The sequence below is a fragment of the Malus domestica genome, chromosome 10, assembly GCF_042453785.1.
Source record: "Malus domestica chromosome 10, GDT2T_hap1".
Classification (NCBI taxonomy): domain Eukaryota; kingdom Viridiplantae; phylum Streptophyta; class Magnoliopsida; order Rosales; family Rosaceae; genus Malus; species Malus domestica.
Genome location: NC_091670.1, coordinates 10,764,659 through 10,785,017, shown reverse-complemented (window position 1 = coordinate 10,785,017; position 20,359 = coordinate 10,764,659). Strand labels below are relative to the sequence as shown.

Below are 20,359 nucleotides of genomic sequence, written 5' to 3'. Positions count from 1 at the left end.
TACGGGTTGTAAAGATGCAATCGAATTAGAGAGAAAGCTGGAGGCATTCCAAAATGGTCAACTCGTACTTCTCTTTTACGAAAAATAAATAACAGTTCCCTTAAGATATTTATGCCAGCCTTGTGCTCTACCATCTTTTCTAAGTTGGTCAAATATCAATGATGTATTCAAAGTAGCGTCATTTTACGAGGAATATAAAGAAGAGGTCTCATGTTCGAACCAAACATTTCTCGTTGATCGGATAGTTTAAAGAGATTGTAGCACGAATGCTCAACCATTCATACTACCAGAAGGTGTAAATCATCGAACGTGAAAAATCCCTGCTTGGATGCTTCACTGTGATCCATGTGAGGCTGAGATTGTGGATATGAATGTGACAAGGATCTTCTTCTTTGGTTCCATTACTACATTGTTATAAATTACTATGCACTTACGGTAGTGTATATAAAATGGTTAATAATCAAGTAGATATTCAAATAGTCCAGAAACTCAAGAAATAAACTTTCTCAGTGAATCCTATTAAACAAGTGGATAACTTGATCCTATTTAAAAATAATTACATAAAACGAAAAGAGGAAAATAAATAAATAAATGAAGACCTAATATGGCTGCTGCTGATCACTCACTCTATTCTTTTTTGTTGTATATGAACTATGATGGCCATAGGTAGACTTGACATTCGTGTTGTAGTTTCCATGTTCATGTGATTTTTGTCACATATTCGATATCTTAACAGATAGTATCGTGTAACACCCGTTATTATGACCCGACTCAAACCCGACACATTAATATTAATGGGTAATACGACCCGACCTTTTACCCTTTAACAAAAATATATTTCAAATCAATAAACAATAAAATGAAAACGTAACACTAAAAACGTAAGTGACATCAAAGAATCCAACGATAAGGATTTAATCTTAGTTATGTAAGATTAAATCCTATGCTATTGTTGTAGTAAGTTTTTTAATTAATATCAAAGTGTGAAAAAAAAGTATACAAACACTCATAATGACAAGAGCTACAACTTATGTGAAGAGGTAATTCGGAAGTTCGCCACCATAATCCCATAACCATACATTTAAAGTAAATGTTGATTGTTGTTTACATTTACGCTTCATTCTTCTCATCGAGTTTCTTTTTTTCAAATTTTCTTTTTTGAAAACATGATCGTTCGGTGGATGCATAAAGATGAACGGTTCGGATCATTGATATCACGTTCAAATTTTTATGGTTAATGAAAATATTGCTTAGAGTTTATAAAGTCTCTAGAAACTATATATCAACTCATATTTCAGTTAATCATAAACACCGGAATGTGATATCAATGATCAGAATTGTTCATTTTTCTGCATCCGCTAAAAGATTATGTTTTCAAAAAAGAAAATCTGACTAGATAGACGGGCCGGAGTTGCAGAATCAGTTTTGACCGATTTTGCAACCTATTTTACCAATATAGTTGAGGCTGCTGAACTTGGTGCATAGGATGCAAAACTTCACAGTGATGCATAACCTTATCTTCATGTTTTAGAACTCAAGGCCAATAGTATTCTCTTCTCGGCCAAAGTCGCTCGATTCAACAGTTAGCAATGCAATTTACCACATCACCATATCAAGAATAGCTCGCCTAGTAGAGCTCGGCGATGAGTTGGCATGCCTACTTCAGCATTCAAGACACTCAGGAAACTAATTAGCTCTTAGCTACTCAGTATGCGCACCACTTAAGTTTTGCAATTTTTAAGGTCAACAATATCTCATTGTTTGGGTACCAGTGCCTCTTTGGGTCTCCATAAGATGAATTACGTACTTAGAGAATTCAATCGTAACCTCCTTTGAAGAGTTATTTAAAAGAAAAACTAATGAAAAAAGTTTGAAAACTTTGAGTTTTAACGATAAGGATAAAATAAAGGGTTAAGTGAATAGTATCAGAATTGATTTTTTAGTGTAAAAATATGGTTTTTCGTTAAAGTAAACAGTACTAGGAGCTTTTCGTTAAAGTTCCCTTATTTAAATTGGGCTTGAACTATATGTATATCCACTTCTGGGGAGTTTAACATTTGGAACCTATATATCTGTCATGCATCAACATGTAACAGATTAATATACGTCACTTATGAGACAAAAGCGGGTGTTCAATGCTAATTCACGACTTTCTTGAAAATTGTCGTTTCTCTCCCTAATGCAGGGTATAATGTCTCATTAAGGGACAATTCGCAACACAGAGGTAGATATGAGCACACCAAGATTAAAAAAAACTTGAAACCCAATTCGGATGGATGAACCATTTTGTGTACATAGTTATTTGTTGGTTGGAAATTTAACCTCAACCGAATTGATCATGATGATGCATGTGATCAAGATGCATCTCCTAAGAAGAAATTAATCAAACTAATGATGATGATGCATTGAAATGAAATTAGCATTTCAAGTTAAGGATTTTGAAAAGGAATTAGGGTTTCGATTTGGGGATTATGAAATGGAATTAGGGTTTTGTTTTGTGGATTTTGAATTGTAATTAGTGTTTCGATTTGGGAATTTTGAAATTAGTTTTCAATTTGGGGATTTTGAAATTAAATTCTGGTTTGATATAGTTTTACTAATTCTAAAACTTTAATCATCTAGGCTAATTATTTTTAAAGGAGAAGCTTTCTTGGAGCAGTTTGAGACGAACCTTACCCGTTGAGTCGTCCTAGCACAATAGAGGTATTTTCGCCCATTTCAGAATGCAAGTATGAGATGAATTAAGGTTTTAATTTGTAATTGTGAATTATTGGGGTTGGTGATGTTTTTCATAATTTTAGAATTTGTGATTGTGAATTATGGATTTAATTTTCGACATTAATAGGGTTTTAACTTGCTTATAATTTGAATCTCTAATTGAAATTGTGTGAGATATATAAATGGGAATGGTTGCTGCTATTTATTTTGGGTTTTCACGTCCTATTTATTTTAGGGTTTTTTTTTTCTTTCTACTATTTATTTTGGGTGTGATATATTATTTTAATGTCTTATATATTGAAAGTTGAAATCTTTGATATTGATATATTGAATTGATCATTGTGATATATTATTATGCATTGTCAGGATGGAAGGACTTAATATTAATCTAATACGTCTCCAAAAACATACAAGCCAAATTCCACATACAGTCTCTCAAATAGAAACTCCCTCAAACACCTTTTCCCAATCAGGTGAACAATATTTCCATGATGATTTTGATGAAGATGGCTATCACGATGATCCTGGTGTGGATGGCGATAAGGGGCTAAGTTCAGTTAGTAGGTTGAGAGTATGGTTGGCGGAATGCACTATTTGCAAAGCCCGAGGACCAACAGATTTCAATAACAAAGACTTTATTTGAAGTGTGTCAAGTATAATATAAAGTCGGATGTACCTTTTAGGGTTATTGATCAAGCAGACTTTATAGATTGGACCTATGATTTGAATCCAAAGTATCAATTTCCTAATAGGCACAAGGTGGCGGCGGCGGTTTAGACTTTTTTTTTTTTCATTTTTTTTTCTATTTTTTAAGGAGCATGTAAAATCATGATTTTGATTGGTGGATTGAGTGTGAGAATCATTACCGATACTTGGACATTGATCTAAAATATTAATTATCACCGGCTTTTTTGGGACAATCATCGACAATTCCACAAGGCAATCTTCAAAGGGGGTGGGAACCAAAAAAAAAAAAAAGCCCAAAGTTTGGGCCCATAACCTCTCCAATAGGTGTATTTTAGGGGTGGGAATTTTAGGATTTTGGGTTTAAGGGGGAATTTAGGGTTGCTCCCACCCCAGGTGGATAAGGCATGCAAGTGTAACATGAGCCGAGATTGGTTGCGGACAAGCGGACAAGTAACACACTTTCTACGACCTAGATTGGCATGCCATTGCATCCAATGGTTGTCGCGCCTCCTGAGTTTTGATTTAGTGTGGCACGCTCATCTACATTCTTTTTAAATCCAATGACTCAAATTCAATTTAATCAATTTTAACAATAATAAAAAAAAAAATCCAATGGCCCAATTTTAAATCCAATAGTCAAAATAATATTATTTATTAATACAAATCAAATCCGACATCAAAACTCATTCAGAACTCTATAAGTGCACCTAATTTGTTCACTGATCCATAAAAAATCAATTTTCTCAACAGCTTTTTTTTCTTTGGAATTCAAATTCCTTTACATCAAAATGTTCGTAAAAATAAAACAAGGTAGATTATACAAAATTAATCTCAAATTATTAGCAAAAAAATCAACGAAATACAAAAATTTAACAAATTATAAAGTTGGGGGATTAGAAATATAGGTCCCTTGCCGTTGGAGAAAAAATTGGCTTACCTCATACGTATAGTGAATGTTGAAAATATAGGGCAAAATTTTGGGGTTTTAGCCCTTGGGTTAGAGATAGCCTAAGAGGATCATAAACTTTGTCCAAATTACGTCTCACAAATGTGATGACACTAGGCGGTGTCTGGATATGTGTTTAAATGAATGGGACACATACAAGGTATTTAACATTACTGTCGACAATGCTAGTGCAAATAACACCCCCATTGCATATATAAAGAGAAGACTATAGTCGAATGAAACTCTTTTACTTGATGGGGCTCGCTTTCACATGAGATGTGCTTGTCACATTCTTAATTTGATAGTTAAGTATGTAATGGCATATCCTTGTCACAAGATTAAGGGGATAATAAATTGTGTCAAGTTCATTCACTCATCGTCCGCAAGGTTGGATGCTTTTAGGGAGTATTGTGTCTTGATGAGTGTTGATAAGATGTCAAATATCACTTTTGATGTTGCCACAAAATGGAATGCCACCTATAAAATGCTTAATAATGCTTTGAAATTTAAGAGGTGTTTTCTAGGATGACTTATGAGTAAGACACATTTGTCTTTTACTTTGAAGAGGAAGTCTCTAGAGAGGTTAATGAGGAGACGGCCAAAACCAAGCAGGTGGGTGCTCCAAGGGTGGATGATTGGATTGCAAGTCGAGATAGAAGAAAAGGTTTTATGATGCCACCATGACACTTAGTGCAGCCCTAACTACAACATCAAATTTAGTACTCGGCACTGTAATAGCATTGCAAGTGGAGATAGAAGAAAAATTCTTGATTCCTCTAATAAAACTTTTGGAAATGTGGTTACTTCCATGAAACTCAAATTTGAAACATATTTGGGGTGACATTGACAAGGTTACTATAATCTTTATAGCCCGAGTACTCGACCCGAGTACAAATTTAAAATGTTGGAGACAAGCTTAGAGGAACTCAAGTATTCATTATAAAATAGTTGACTTGAAGGCAAACATCCAAAAATAATTTGACCGATTTGTATAGGGCGTATAAGGAGGGAGAAGACTGTAGTACAAATATGGAGCAAAAATTAAAAAGAATTTAACCGATTTGTTTTGGTTGCATATAATTTGAGTAGTTTGCTAGTGATGCGTTGATGGTAAATGTTAACTACTAGTAACTAGTATAGTAAGTTAGTACCCCTAATGATAACTGTGTCAATATTTTGAAGCAAAGTAGAAATGTCCATAAAAATTGCCCAAAATTAAGGTTCTAGAATTTTGTATGTGAATTGGCCAAAAGAAATTGAAAAGATTAAAAAATGGGCTTTAAAAAAGTAACATAAATTCAGAAGCCCAACAAAATTGGGTCTTTGCGGAACCGACCTAAAATCTTAAAAATATTTTGGTTTTATCAAATTCGATAAATTCAAATAACTGTTCGTTTTCAATTTTCTCCCTTTTTCGGTTCGATGGTCATTTCGGTTTTGATTATCGATCCGAAACCACATCTAGCTTACAGAAGAAGGGAGAATGTAAATATAAATCAAAAGAAAAAAAATTAGTTTCCCAAAATAATTACTAGGGACTCTTTCTTCCAACTTAATGCCATGTCTTAGGGGGGACAGTTTCTGCTTTTAATACCTTAATAGAGTTAATAGATTTAAACGCTCAAAATTTGAATTTCTTTTATTAAACATCCAAGCCTTTTAAGATTTTGATCAAGACGCTTTGGTACATTAGGCCACATCAGTATTTCTTATTTTTTAAATTAAAATTTTTTTTTAAAAATTAAAATTTTACATATATGATTTCTAAATTTGTCCTTTTAATTAGTTGAGAGAATTTTTTTTTTATCCGGCCGTTTTTTTATTCATGTATTTTAGGAGTTGTGGACTATTTTTTAGGAGATAATTTTGGTTTTTTCGCTCAACATATTTATCTGATTATCTCTTTTAATTTTTGTTTTTCGTTCAAAATATTTTTTTTATCCTAAAATTGAAAAAATAATTGAAATGATGGACGCTTAAAATTTTTTGTTTGTTTATTATTTAGTATACTTTTTGTTAGATAATTATTTTGTATACATTTGAATTTGTACATATTGTTGATTAGTGATAATGGTACGTTTATTGTTGGTTATCGTATATTTGTTTTGTATTGATCAGTACGTTTATTTTTAATTTTTGGGTGTACATATCATTGATTGGTACGTTTAATTTTAGATTTTGGAACGTTTTGTTTTAGCTTTCGGTACGTTTATGACACACCCCGACCCGAATCAGGACATGATGGCCGTCACATGAGGGTGACGTAGCCATGTGCACAATGCGGAAACAATAATGATAATAGAGAATACGAATAAATAAAAGCCAAATTCATAAGAGTACTAGCTAAGGTAAGTGCTAGAAAATGTGTGAATACATAATCAGAGCATAAGTAGCCTAAGTTCAGTCTAGAAAACAAGTACTAATTAAACGACACCCAAAGATGCTCTACATTTGTGGTAGTCTGTCAGAACCTCCAGTCAATCCTTGTGAGCCACCAACGAACAAGCTTATCTAAAACCTGGAGGGGCGCAAAACAGAAAGTGTGAGTGGGCAAAACAAAGCTTTCCAAAACCATTTCATTGTCAAATGCTCTAACCCCTTGCCGTAAAACATGTATAATTTTCCCAGAAATGGAATATAAATATATACATATATATATATATATATATATATATATATATTCAAATCATACTTCACATATCCATAATCATAAGTATGCCATGCCAAAAATATAAAACAGAATAAGTAACTCAGGTGAAAATAAATTCATGGAAAATAACATATTAGTCGGAACCCCTACAGAGATCTGTACGGCTGAATTCATAGCTCATCAGTCAATCTAGCCGGAGTGACCGCAAGTGACTTATACGACACTACACTGCACACGAGTTGGAACCACCGTAAAGGTCTGTATGACAAGACTGGATGTAATATAGTTATGCTCAATGTTACGCTCTCATGACAGTTGTGCGATAAATCGCTAATCACCTATGAGTCGGAACCACTTATGATGGTCTGTATGACAAGATTATGCACCTAAATTGGATCCAATGTGAGCATATGGTGTGGGAGGTGACATTATATACAGGCTTGTGCCATATCTTTGGCTAAATCACTAACATCGGCGTGCAGGTTTATGAGCTCAATGTTTCTCAATTGCTCACAACCGTTATTCACATTCACAATTCATAAACTCACCTGGGACTTACCTGAGCGTCCACAGCACTACAATTATATATATATATACAGAGAGCTTAAGGGGAAGGATCCCCATTTTTTGAAAAAAATGGGGATTATGTGTGGGGCCCACTTCACATCTAATTTCAACGATCCAAACTGTCTATTTTGTTAGTTTCGATTCATAGATCATCCTTGCAAAAATTCAATTCAATCCGAAACCATTTACCTATTTAATTATCAATATCAAATTTCATATTTTCTTATATAACAAAGTATTCGTTCATTTCCTTGAACCCAATTAGATGTCTTAAACATTTCCAATTTAGCTAATATTTTCCAAAGATGATCTATGAATCGATACTAACAAAATAGACGGTTCGGATCGTTGAAATTAGATATGAAGTGGGCCCCACACCTAATCCCCATTTTTTTCAAAAAATGGGGATCCCTCCCCTTAAGCTCTTTGTATATATATATATATATATATATATATATATGCAAACATCATATGCATATTCTAAATGTAAAACATTAGGCATGGCAATTTAAGTCATAACTCATTTAAATGCATTTTCTGGGAAAGATACCAAGCATATACATATATACTTAAAACCAAAAGCCCACTCACTGGTATGTCGAAGGTTCGTAGCCCCTGAGTCAGTCGCCCTTGACTGCGTTCGTCCTCAGGATAGGTCTCACCTATATGCGAAATAACTGAATAAACATTATTTAAAGCACATAACCAATACTATCTAATAACTTCTCATACATTGCTCAAATGGGGTGTTTAAATATACCAACGTGATCTAGATAACCTCACGAACATCCCCATATTTTTAGAAAAATTTTCCGATGCCCCACGAACCGGCCAAGGCACGGCCAGACGCGCCCTCACGCGCGGGTAACCCTGACGGAATCCTAACTGCCGTTAAGAATATTTCGTTAAAACCTTAACAGACGTTAATGGAGTTACCTTTTGCCGTTAGAATATTCCGTCAAATTTGACGGAATATGCTCATTCGTCTTCCTCAGCTCGTCGGAGTCCGGTGTCGGTGACCTCTGCGTTGCCGGTTTCTGGAAAATAATAAAACCTTCATTTCTTACTCAATTTTCCACCAAATTTTATGAAACTTAAACCAAATTGAAGCTTAGGATGAATAGAACACAATCATACCTTTCAAAAGCCCTAAAATCAATGGAACTCGCCGAAAAATCCCTCGATAATCCGGCTAAACCTGCAACTCGTTGAAACTCAACTTCCCGACGTCCAAATCACTTCATTTTTCTTCTTTGAGCTTTGTGAAGACAATCTAAAGCTTCCTATAACCTTAGAATCTTTCAAAAACTCCCCATTTACATGTGAATGAACAGTACCTCGAATCGGAGGTTATGGTTTCTCGGGTTTTCGAAGATTTCTCGGCCAACCACAGGTATAAAACAACTCCTGAGCGTGCAAGGAGTTTGAAAACAACAATCATAACCTCGATCTGTGAAGATTGAAAGGGTTTGAGGGTGTCCGTACAGGTTGTACAGAAATGGAAGAAGATCCGAGAGAGGGAGGAGAAGGGTCAATGGGAGGTGTGTGTGTGTGTGAGTGTGTGGTCCAGTTTTGGGTCACTAATCACGACCAAAATTACTAACTTTAAGTTCCAAAAACTTAGGAACTAACCAATTTAGTTTAAACCCAAAACTTAAGCCACAACACCACATAACATACTCAATGTCCAAGGGCAATTTAGACATTTAACACCATCGATAACAATAATTCGAGACGAGCTGTGACAATTTAGTTTTAGCTTCCGGTATGTTTAATTTTGTTCTCGTTGATTGATAGGTTTTTTTTCACGATTTTATTACGATTGTTTTTGTATACATTATGGATTGTACCATTTAGTATCATATGGGTATGATTAATATTATACATATTGTTGATTGGTACATTTACTTTTGTTCTTCAACGTTGTTTACTAGTACGTTTATTTCCGATTTTATTAGGTTTGTTTTCATACATATATATATATATATATATATTTTTTTTGGTATGTTTGTATTATTCTCGATGTTATTTTCTTATATGAATTACTACAAAAATTTATATATGGATTACTACAAATATCTTAAATGGTATTTTATTTCTTCATTGAAAGGAAAAAAAAATCAAACAGCAGGGTATTTTATTCCTTAATAAATTGTAAATAATCATTTTTTTTTGTATAATTATCTTTAGAGGGAATCAAAGGAGCTAGAGTGTAGGAATTTGTTTCAATATCTCTGCATTTTTTTCCTGACGTGAAGAATATAGGCAGTGGTAAGATCTGTAATTTTGGTAAAAATAAAGGATATTTATGATAGATGAGACTCCAAATTTGTAGGAAAAATGTTTAATTAAATCTCTAAAACCAACAAATGTTTAGTCTATAGAGTTGAAAACTCAGGCACTTATATCAAAACCCGCGATCATTATTCTGCCTCTAATATATATTATTAGAGGCGTCTCTATTTTTCTGCCCCTAATTATAATTATCTTTGTAGTGAAAGAACTCAGATTTGGGGCTGTCCTTCACAAATTTCTTCCATGATCTCATACTTTTTCACTCGCACTAACCTTAGTCAGCTTCTGGAGGGAACTGGAAGATTTGCTTTGATCATAGAGACTACTTTTAGTAATTTGATGAAGTCCAAACGTGGGAAAATGCTTTCCACATATCACATGTTCAGACTTTAGTTCATAGATTGCTTTCCACAGTACCATAACAAATCCACTCATTTGATCGATTGATTCCATCCACTTAATTAGTCCACAGAAAATAGGCAGTTGCTTGCTCATAACTACTCTCTGACACAAAATAAACTTACTAAAATTATAGGATAATGAGGTTTTATAACTATTTTCATTTCGTTTTCTTTCATTTCTTTTGCGTTTTATGCGTGTGAATTTGTAGATAAGGCTATTGATAATTTGGTCTAATGGTAACTAGTCTTCACCTTGTTAGAATTCTAAATTCAAGTTGCATTTGAGATTGTCGTTATTCAATTAAAAATACTTTGCTAGATAAAATCTCAACAGTTATGTAATTTTTGCTTTAGAAAAAGAATATCTAGTTAAACCCGACATGTCCTAGTTCAATGTACGAACACCCAACAACTTCACCTGTAATTAAATAGCAACTTTCTCTCAGTTTCAAACACCAACAATTTTCTAAATCTACTATTGAGATGAGAACGTGAATTCACCAAAGTGCATGAAAGAATTATGCGGTTCAGTTCACACTGAACTTTGACCAAAACAAAATTCACTCAACAAATCTTATACGCATCAATAAACAACGAAATATACGCCAATACTCATTGAAAGCTCGTTTGGAAGTATTTTTTTTAAAGTGATTAAAACTGTTATGGTAAAAGTGCTTGTAGGTTCCAAAAAAAAAAAAAAAACACTTGAAGTGCTTCCTGCAACACTCTAAGTATGTTTTTCCAGTATTCATTTGTATTTTTACCTATAATTGATTCTAAAAACATTCTCAGTTATTTTAAAAAGCTTTAAAAATCTCTCGCAACTATACAAAGTCATTATCCACAGAGCCACAGTATTCACATCAAATGTTGTCATCATAGCAAAAACGAACTTTTCAAATTCAATGGCTTAGAATTTTCCTGAGAAAGTGATAAACATTAGCATCATATGGTCAGACCATTCCGGTGAATTGTAAAATTACATTCATATGTGGCCCTCAGACTAAATACGCCATCCTTTTACCAAAAGTTGAACGTGGAAAACAATCTAGCCAATAGGTAATGACCTTCCAAAAGACCTATTTTACTTTATTGATCACATTACCAATTTGTTTTTGTTTTTGTTTTATAACATAATGTTACAATGCAAGTTGACATCATTGTTGTGATGTGTGCCACTTAATTAATTGTCTTGTTAATTGATTTCCCCTTCGAAATTACCTTCTTAAATTAGTTTTATCTCACTTTGTCCCCATAAACTGACATTTTCCATCTCATTCAATCTCAATTCACCATATTTTCGTCCATCCGTTGGATAAGCGTTAATTGGAGGGTAGTATAGACAGTTTATTATTGACACAACTTTTTACCACCAACTTGCCTGCTAAAGAAATCCCAATTCCATTTTGGATAACTCTAATTCAAACCCTCGTCTGTCTCTCTTGTTGATTGATGCGTAGCTATAGTTGCTGCCGTTAGATTCAATCAGTAGCTTGAATTAGATTTTGAAATACAACCCATTACTTGCTTTTCCTTACAGCTGCATCTACAACTCCACACAATCTGCAAGATAGACAGAAGGGGGTCTGTATTAGAGTTATCAAAAAAGAAATTGGGATTTTTTTATCAAGCAAGTTGGAGGCAAAGAGGTGTTAAAATAAAATATCCCCACTACTCTTTAATTTAACATTTATTTGACAAAATTGACAAAAATTGGATGAATTAAAACTAAATGAGACAAAAGTGACAATTTTAGGGGTAAAGCGAGACAAAATCAATTCTATGGAGTAAAAAGAGACTAAATGATAGTTTCAGAGGAGAAATCATTTAATAAGTCTAATTAATCAGTTGTTGAAATTGAAATTCAACGATAATGTGTTCGTCTTTTTGCAACGTCTATTCAGCAAAATATAACGTGATATCTAATTTAATAAAGTAACCTATATTAAATAGGAAGAAAACCACGGAGTACTACTACAAACTTCTTTATAAAACAAAACTAAAGTTGACTTTTGTATACTAACATTGTACATTACTACATTTTAAACTCGGATTATTGATTATGAGATTTATTATTTGAATATGTAAAGAGTATTCACCAATTTTTTGTTTTATTAGTAGTCTCACATGTATATATATGTACGGTTGTTAGTTGTTAATACATGGATATTTTTACACAACGGCCCAAATTTTTACTTATCAAACTAAGCTGCAGCTCACCCAAATTAAACTCAGTAACTCTAAAACGACAGATATTCAGATTACTTAGAGAGATCAAGCTCGATTCTACTAACAAGACACACCATTCTTTATAAATTCTTCACCATGAACATTGTTTAAATGCATGCATGTATACATATAAAGATCCATATCGATATAAATCAACAATGACCAATCGTTTATTTTCTTTTCAAATCACTTTTATATTGACGGTTTACCTTAGTAGAAAAATAATTGTAACTGAAATAGAATAGTATAGTCCCATTGATGAATACAAAATGAAAGCCCACATATACATATATATATATATATATATATATATATATATATATATATTCTTCTTCTTTTTTATAAAGGAAACAAAGAAAAAGAAGAAGAACTATGTGCTCCATTCCATGGACCAAAAGAAACAAAAAGTAATCGAGAGAACAGGTACAAATTTATATTGTGGTGCACATTACAAGTTGACTTTTACAGAAAGGAGCCAGCCAACCTTTGATTTTGGTGGGCATGCACTCAAAATCTAATCGAACCGCCCTTGAGCTTGTCCCCTTCCTCTTCGGGGTGTCTTTTTCTTTCTCAATTTCTAATAGTCAGCTGATAATCAACATGGGAATCCTGCATGGAATACAACAATAGATCCAATCTTTGATGATTACGAATATTTTGCAGAATCTTGATCAGGACCGTGCTTAAATATACTCTAATAAACGAAATGGTGCGCGTAGATAAGTTGACATGTATTGTTAGTGGAGATATATGTATTTCGTTATTATGATACAAAAAATATTCAAAGAAACACATCATTTTTTAGATAATATCGGATTAAGGGTCAACTTCTTATTCGCAAGTTGAATGTTTGAGTCTCTTTGGTGGAGATGTCAGGATGACTCCATCTTTCATCACATGGCAGTAGGGTAGAGAAAGTCCAACTAGTTACCAGTTACTCCATATTACGCAATACTTACCTGAAACAAAAAAAAAAAAAAAAAAAAAAAAAAAAAAAAAAAAAACCCCAATGTCAGATGGTGGATTAAAGAATAAATATAAACTAACTTATGAGAATATTGATTGTAATGTAATTTGTAATCCAAAAGAGACTCAAATTCCTCATTCTGGATCTATCTTCAATTCCACCACTAATATCACATAACTCTTTTGTGATAAAATTCAACACTTGATAATAAGAATAATTTAAAATTATGACGGTAATGTTAGTAATAGACCAAGCGGAGCCTAAAATGTTTATTACTTTAAAACACATGAGAAATATTAAAAAGAAACAAATAAACATCGTGACAGAGCTTAATTTTGAAAACTCTTTTGGCAAATGAATAAGCAAATTGAAATTTAAGACAGATATTAACCAATACGGCTGTAGACTACTAGTTAATTTCTTTAGTTAATCGCTTACATGGCATCTTCTTTCTAGTTAGCCAAATAGATTCTTGTTTGTTTTGACGCTCCTAGTTGAACCTGCATGATCAATTCATCACATAAAACACAAGGGAAGAGTGATAATAATTGAAAAATGCATGTGACACCTATATATATATATATATATATATAAACCCTATTATGTAACTCCTTAGTGTGTTCACATTTTAAATATTAATTTAAGGTCTCTGATATAGGAACGTTACCATATGGGTTTTCTTTTTAAGTTACTCGGAATATTTTAGGTGTTATGGGCTTAGTTTTTGTTTTTGGGTTTAATTCTTCTAGAACATGTTTAACAAAATATATTATATGCACTTGTTTTTGGGTTTAATTCTTCTAGAACATGTTTAACAAAATATATTATATGCACTATTGCAATATAAACAAGTCACCTGGTTAGTATAGTTTAACAAATTAATAAAGGTGCTGATAATTTATCTTTAATCTTTGTCTATCATTTGTGCATGTACAATTTTGCATCTAGAAGTTTTAATCTATTTTTCAAACAACTTTTAATTTCTAAAAGAAAAAAAATGTGGAAATCGAATTTTAAACGTATTATATTCTTTGTGCATCAAATATTAGTCTCACGTGCATGTGTCTAATATCGTAGTAAATAAGGTGTTAGGTTTCCATCCAAAGTTTTCGGATTTGAAACACTCCCCTCTCTTAAATCATTGTTATAGTTTCGAATCTTCCCTCACTTAATAACAATAAATTCAAAAAATAAATATAAGTCTCACAACTTTAGCCAATACCAATTACGAAGGAATTATAAAGCCTTCGAGTATTTGACAAAAAATAAAATAAAATAAAATAAAGCCTTCGAGTATAATTTGTGTAAATGTGTTGTATATTTATATATAGCAAAGCAAATTAGGATTCATGACCACATAGATTATAAGCTGCCCGCGAGGGTGCCACTGGAGATAAACAAATGGGTGGTGCAAACCCTAGTTAATGGTGTTTTATTTCATATTTTATACAACATGTGAGGACATTTGACATAAGACTTTAGCTACCAACACCATGTCATACAAAATCTTGAACCTGTTATGTCACCCAATTAACAACCCACAATTTTAAATAATATTTGCAGTAATCTTGGAAGGTATTTCGTGCTCTGAGCTTCAATGGAACTTAATTTGACATAATGACTCAATAAGATAATCGAAATGAGTGCTTTCACTGTTAATTATCACATACACCTCCAAGAATAACATATCAACCCACCTGGATTTTGTTTCCCACGTCATACGTGTCGATAAGTCCTCAACCTATGCTAGGTTGCCTTTTTTCCTTTTTAAAGGCAAAATGATATCAGTTTTATTATAATTTTAACAAAAACGTAAAAGACCAATTCTGATAAATTAGTTGTCACCGTACTGGTTGATTGGCGAGATAGGCCTAAGATTAAACAAGGGAATGCATTCAAGTCTTTGAAATCATCCACTCCTAATCTCAGAGGATTGATATGGAACTCTAAAGCAAAAAGAAAAAAAAAAAAAAAAGCTTCATTCATAATGAAAAGGTATAAAAAAAAAACTTTGCAAGTCGGCATCTAAGGACTTGTACGCACAAAAACCTGAAGTACATGACATTTTTTTGACAACGAGAGAAGTGCACTCTGAAGAGGAACTGACAATAAAACAATTTATGTCCATATCAACATGAATTTTTGTTGGATTTGGCACTAAATCAACATGCCTAAAAAGGATTAGAATATCTTGGATGCAAGATATTTGGATTTGTGTTTCCTAGTTGGTTTGGGATTTGGTTTTAGTATTTGGTTTCCTATATCCTAGGGACTTTGTGTAAACCTATGACATCTATTAGTATAAATAGGTGGATGTGGGATAGAGTTTTGTGTGTGAGAGATTTTGAGAGGCATAAGTTTGTATACTTGAGAACACTTTGTGTTTGTGAGTTCTCTTGTATTTGTTGGTAATCAATAAAGCTTCAATTGTTAGAGATGTACTTCTGCATTGGAGGAACTTTGAAATCATTGTGTTTTGTTTATTGCTCGATTGGTTTTTGGTTTAGTTTACAATAAGTGGTATCAAGAGCTTAGGTTCTTACATGGGTTGTGACTATCAAGCAATGACGAAGACTGGTGATTCTACCAGTGGTGATGATGTTGAAGAAAAGTCTGGCACTAGTGGAACCAAGACGACGGTTCAGAGTGCTAGGTTTGAAATTGAGAAATTTGATGGAATGAACAATTTGCTATGTGGCAATGTGAGGTTCGGGATGTCTTGATACAACAAGGTTCGGTTGTTGTGTTAGGAGACATGCCATTTTTGATGAAAAAATAAGAATGGCAAAGATTGAATGCTCATGCATGTTCTACAATTCGGCTATGCTTGGGAAAGCAACAGAAGGATGGTGTGATGAACATAACTTCTGCAAAAGAATTGTGGGTTGCATTAGAGACAAAATATATGAAGAAGAGAGTAGAGAATCAACTTCATCTCAAGAGCAAGTTGTATAGGTTCCAGTACAAAGAGAGCACAAAGATGATTGGCCATCTAGAAGAGTTTAACAGGCGTCTAGCTAAACTGGCAAATCTTGAAGAGATAATCAAAGATGAAGACAAGGCCTTGATCCTGATGAACTCATTGCCTTAATCCTATGAGTCTTTCGTGACTACTTGGATTTATGGCATGGAGACAATTAAGTATGATGAAATCTTAAGTGCTCTTATGAATCATGAGGTGAGACACCTTGACATGCAAGAAAGGAATAACTCTGAAGCTTTGATGGTGAGAAGGAGATTGAAAGAAAAGAAAGGTTCGTACAGGAAAAATAATAGGTATGGTACTAGAGGAGTCTCAAAGAATAGGAAGTTCTTGGACAAAGATGAGTGTACTTTTGTCATGAAAAAGGGCACTAGAAGAAGGACTAGCCTAAAATCAAAGAAAAGACTAGAAATAAGATGGATGACTCAGAAGCAAATATGGTTGAAGTCGAGGATGAGGAATTTGTCTATGCCTTAATTGCATCGAACACTGTGGATTATATGAAAGAGTGGGTGCTCGACACAGGTTGTACCCATCACATGACTTCTCAAAGGCATTGGTTTTCAAAGTTATGAATTGAATTGTGTATATGGGAGATGATAACCCATGTACAACTCAAGGAATTGGAAGCATCAGGATCAAGCATCATGATGGTGTGATTCGAGAATTGCATGGTGTAAGGTATGTCCCAAATCTGAAGAAAAATTTGATCTCACTAGGCACTCTCGAGTCACAAGGCTACAAGTTTTACTCCGATAACAACGTGCTCAAAGTTGCTAAAGGAGCACTTGTCACAATGAAGGGGCTTCATAATGGCTTACTTTATATGCTACGAGGAAATACTTTGGAAAATGGAGTGGTTATGGTAGCTGATGAAGTGCAAAGTGATAAAAGTGACTTGTCTGCATTATGGAACATGAGGTTGGGACATGTAGGAGAAAAAACATTGCAAGGATTGATCAAGCAAGGGTGTTTAAAAGGAGCAAAAGTTGGAAAGATAGAGTTCTGTAAGCACTGCATTCTTGGCAAGCAAACAAAGGTGAAATTTGGCTCAACTGTTAATCAAATGAAAGGGATTTTGGACTATGTTCACTCTGATGTTTAGGGGCCTGCAAAGAATACTTCTTTAGGTGGAAAATGATGGTTTTCATCTTTTATCGATGACTACTCTCGCAGATCATAGATATATATGATGAAATGAAAGGACGAGGTTCTTGATATCTTTCTGGAATGGAAGAACATGGTGGAGAACAAGACTGGAAAGAAGATTAAGATACTGAGAAGTGACAATGGAGGTGAATATACCTCCGATCCTTGCTTCAAAGTGTGTAGAAAGGAAGGGATTACTCGGCATTTCAGTGTTAGACATACTCCACATCAGAATGGGATTGCAGAAAGGCTAAATAGGACCTTGCTCGAGAAAGTTCATTGCATGCTATCTTAAGCTAAGCTGCCAAAAATATTTTGGGCAGAAGCTTTGAGCTATGCATGTCATATGCTTAATCAACTACCATCAACAGCATTGAAGGGTAGAACACCCATTGAAGTGTGGTCTAAAGAACCAGCTTAGGACTATGATAAGCTACGAGGGTTTGGATGCAATGCCTACTTTCATGTGAAGGAAAACAAACTGGATCCACGAGCCAAGAAAGTTGTCTTTATTGGATTTAATAGTGGTGTGAAAGGCTTCAGACTTTGGTGTCACGAGTTGAACAAGATTATAGTAAGTAGAGATGTGTCAGTTGATGAAAGTCACATGAAATTGAATGAAGATGTTTAGATGGTGGAGCTTGGGAACAAGTAATTATGAATTCATAGCCAAGTAAGGAAGTTATGGAAGAAGAAAGATAAGGTGATCAATTTGAACATGAAGAGAGTGATCACGAAGAAGAAACACCATCAGAAGAACTAAAGATACAAGATGATTGCATAGCTAAAAGGAAGGAAAAAAAAAGACATATCCTTACTTGCGAGATATAAAGATTGCATGGCTTACATGGTATATGCATTACCAGTAATTGAGGCTGAAATTCCCACTAATTTTGAAAAAGCTGTAAATAGTGAAGAAGAAAGTAAATGGCATGATGCAATGGACGATCAAATGCTCTCCCTTCACAAGAATAAGACTTGGGAATTGGGGGAGCTACCTAGAGGAAGGAAAGCAATTGGCTGCAAATAAGTTTATGCAAAGAATGATGGAGTAGATGACAAGAGCTTGGTAAGATTTAAAGCTAGGTTAGCGGCTAAAGGATATGCTCAAAATGAGGGAATATATTATAATGAGATTTTTTTTCCTGTGGTTAAGCACTCCTCCATTTGTATGGTTAAGTACTCTTTATGGTTTAAAGCAGTCGCCAATGCAGTGGTATTTAAGATTTGACAAGTTTATGAAAGGTTAAGACTATACAAGAAGTCACTATGATCACTTTGTTTATCATAGGAAGTTGAAAGATGGTTCGTTTGTGTACTTGTTAATCTATGTGGACGACATGCTCATAGCTTCAAGAGATATTTTTGAGATAGAAAAGTTGAAGGAGCAAATGAGAAAGGAGTTTCAAATGAAGGATCTCTGTGAAGCCAAGAAAATATTGGGAATGAAGATCACAAGGGATATACAAAAAGGTTTGTTTTGTTTGTCTCAAAAGCAATATCTTGAAAAGTTGTTACAAAAGTTTGGAGTAACAAAAGACACTAAGCCTGTAGGAACTCCATTAGGTACTCACTTCAAGTTGAGTAGTCAATAATGTCCCAAAACTGATGAAGAAAATATGAAGGTGGATCGTATTCCATATGCTAATTTTGTTGGAGGATTAATGTATGCTATGGTGTGTACTCGTCCTGATATAGTGCACGCAGCTAGAATTGTTAGTAGATTCATGCATAACCATGGAAGAGAGCATTAGAATGCTACTAAGTGGATACTAAGGTATTTACATGGAACGAGGGACAAAGGTATTTGTTTTGAAAGATATGATGAAGGAATTGATAAGTTCTCAGTTGGATATGTGGACTCAGACTTTGTTGAGACTTAGACAAGAGAAGATCAACAACTGGGTATGTGTTTACTATGGTAAATGGTCTTATATGCTGGAGATCAATATTACAACCAACGGTGACACTATCAACCATAGAAGCATAATACATGGCGATCGTTGAAGCTGTCAAATAAGCAATGTGGACTTTGGGTTGTTAGGAGATTTAGGTGTAGAACAACACAAGTTGGATGTATATTGTGACAACCAAAGTTCCATTTATTTGGGTAGATATCAGGTACATCATGCTAGGACTAAGCACATTGATGTACGATATAATTCTATGAGAGAAATGGTAGCTGAAGGTGAGATTCGTCTAAAAATGGTTGCTATAGAAGATAATCTAGCTGATATGTTGACAAAAGTGGTTAACGCAGCTAAGTTCGAGCACTGCTTGGATTTGGTGAAGTTGAAGCAAGTTTGATCTGTGATATGGTGGGGCAACGAAAGTTGTTTGATGCCTCATTATGGATTTCATACCAAGGTAGAGATGGTTGGATTTGACATTAAATCAACATGCCTAAACTAAAAAGGTTAGGATATCTTGGACACAATATATTTGGATTTATGTTTCCCAATTGGTTTAGGAATTGGTTTCCCAATTGGTTTAGGAATTGGTTTCCTATATTCTAGGGACTTTGTGTAAACCTATGACATCTATTAGTATAAATAGATGGATGTGGGATAAAGTTTTGTGTGTGAGAGTTTTTGAGGGGCATAAGTTTGTATACTTGAGAACACTTTGTGTTTGTGAGTTCTTTTGTATTTGTTGGTAATCAATAAAGCTTCCGTTGTTAGAGAGGTACTCCTATATTGGAGGAACTCTAAAGTCGTTGTGTTTTGTTTATTGCTTGATTGGTTTTTGGTTTAGTTTATAACAATTT

General features: G+C 33.9%; 1 protein-coding gene across 1 annotated transcript; it reads left to right on the top strand.

Moving 5' to 3' along the window:
- Nucleotides 1–16,859: 16,859 nt before the first annotated feature.
- On the top strand, nt 16,860–17,548 carry LOC139188549 (uncharacterized mitochondrial protein AtMg00300-like). Its single transcript, XM_070806152.1, has 2 exons — nt 16,860–16,968; nt 17,064–17,548. Exons 1-2 carry the CDS (start codon nt 16,860–16,862, stop codon nt 17,546–17,548), a joined length of 594 nt encoding a protein of 197 aa, XP_070662253.1.
- The last annotated feature ends 2,811 nt before the right edge of the window (nt 17,549–20,359 follow it).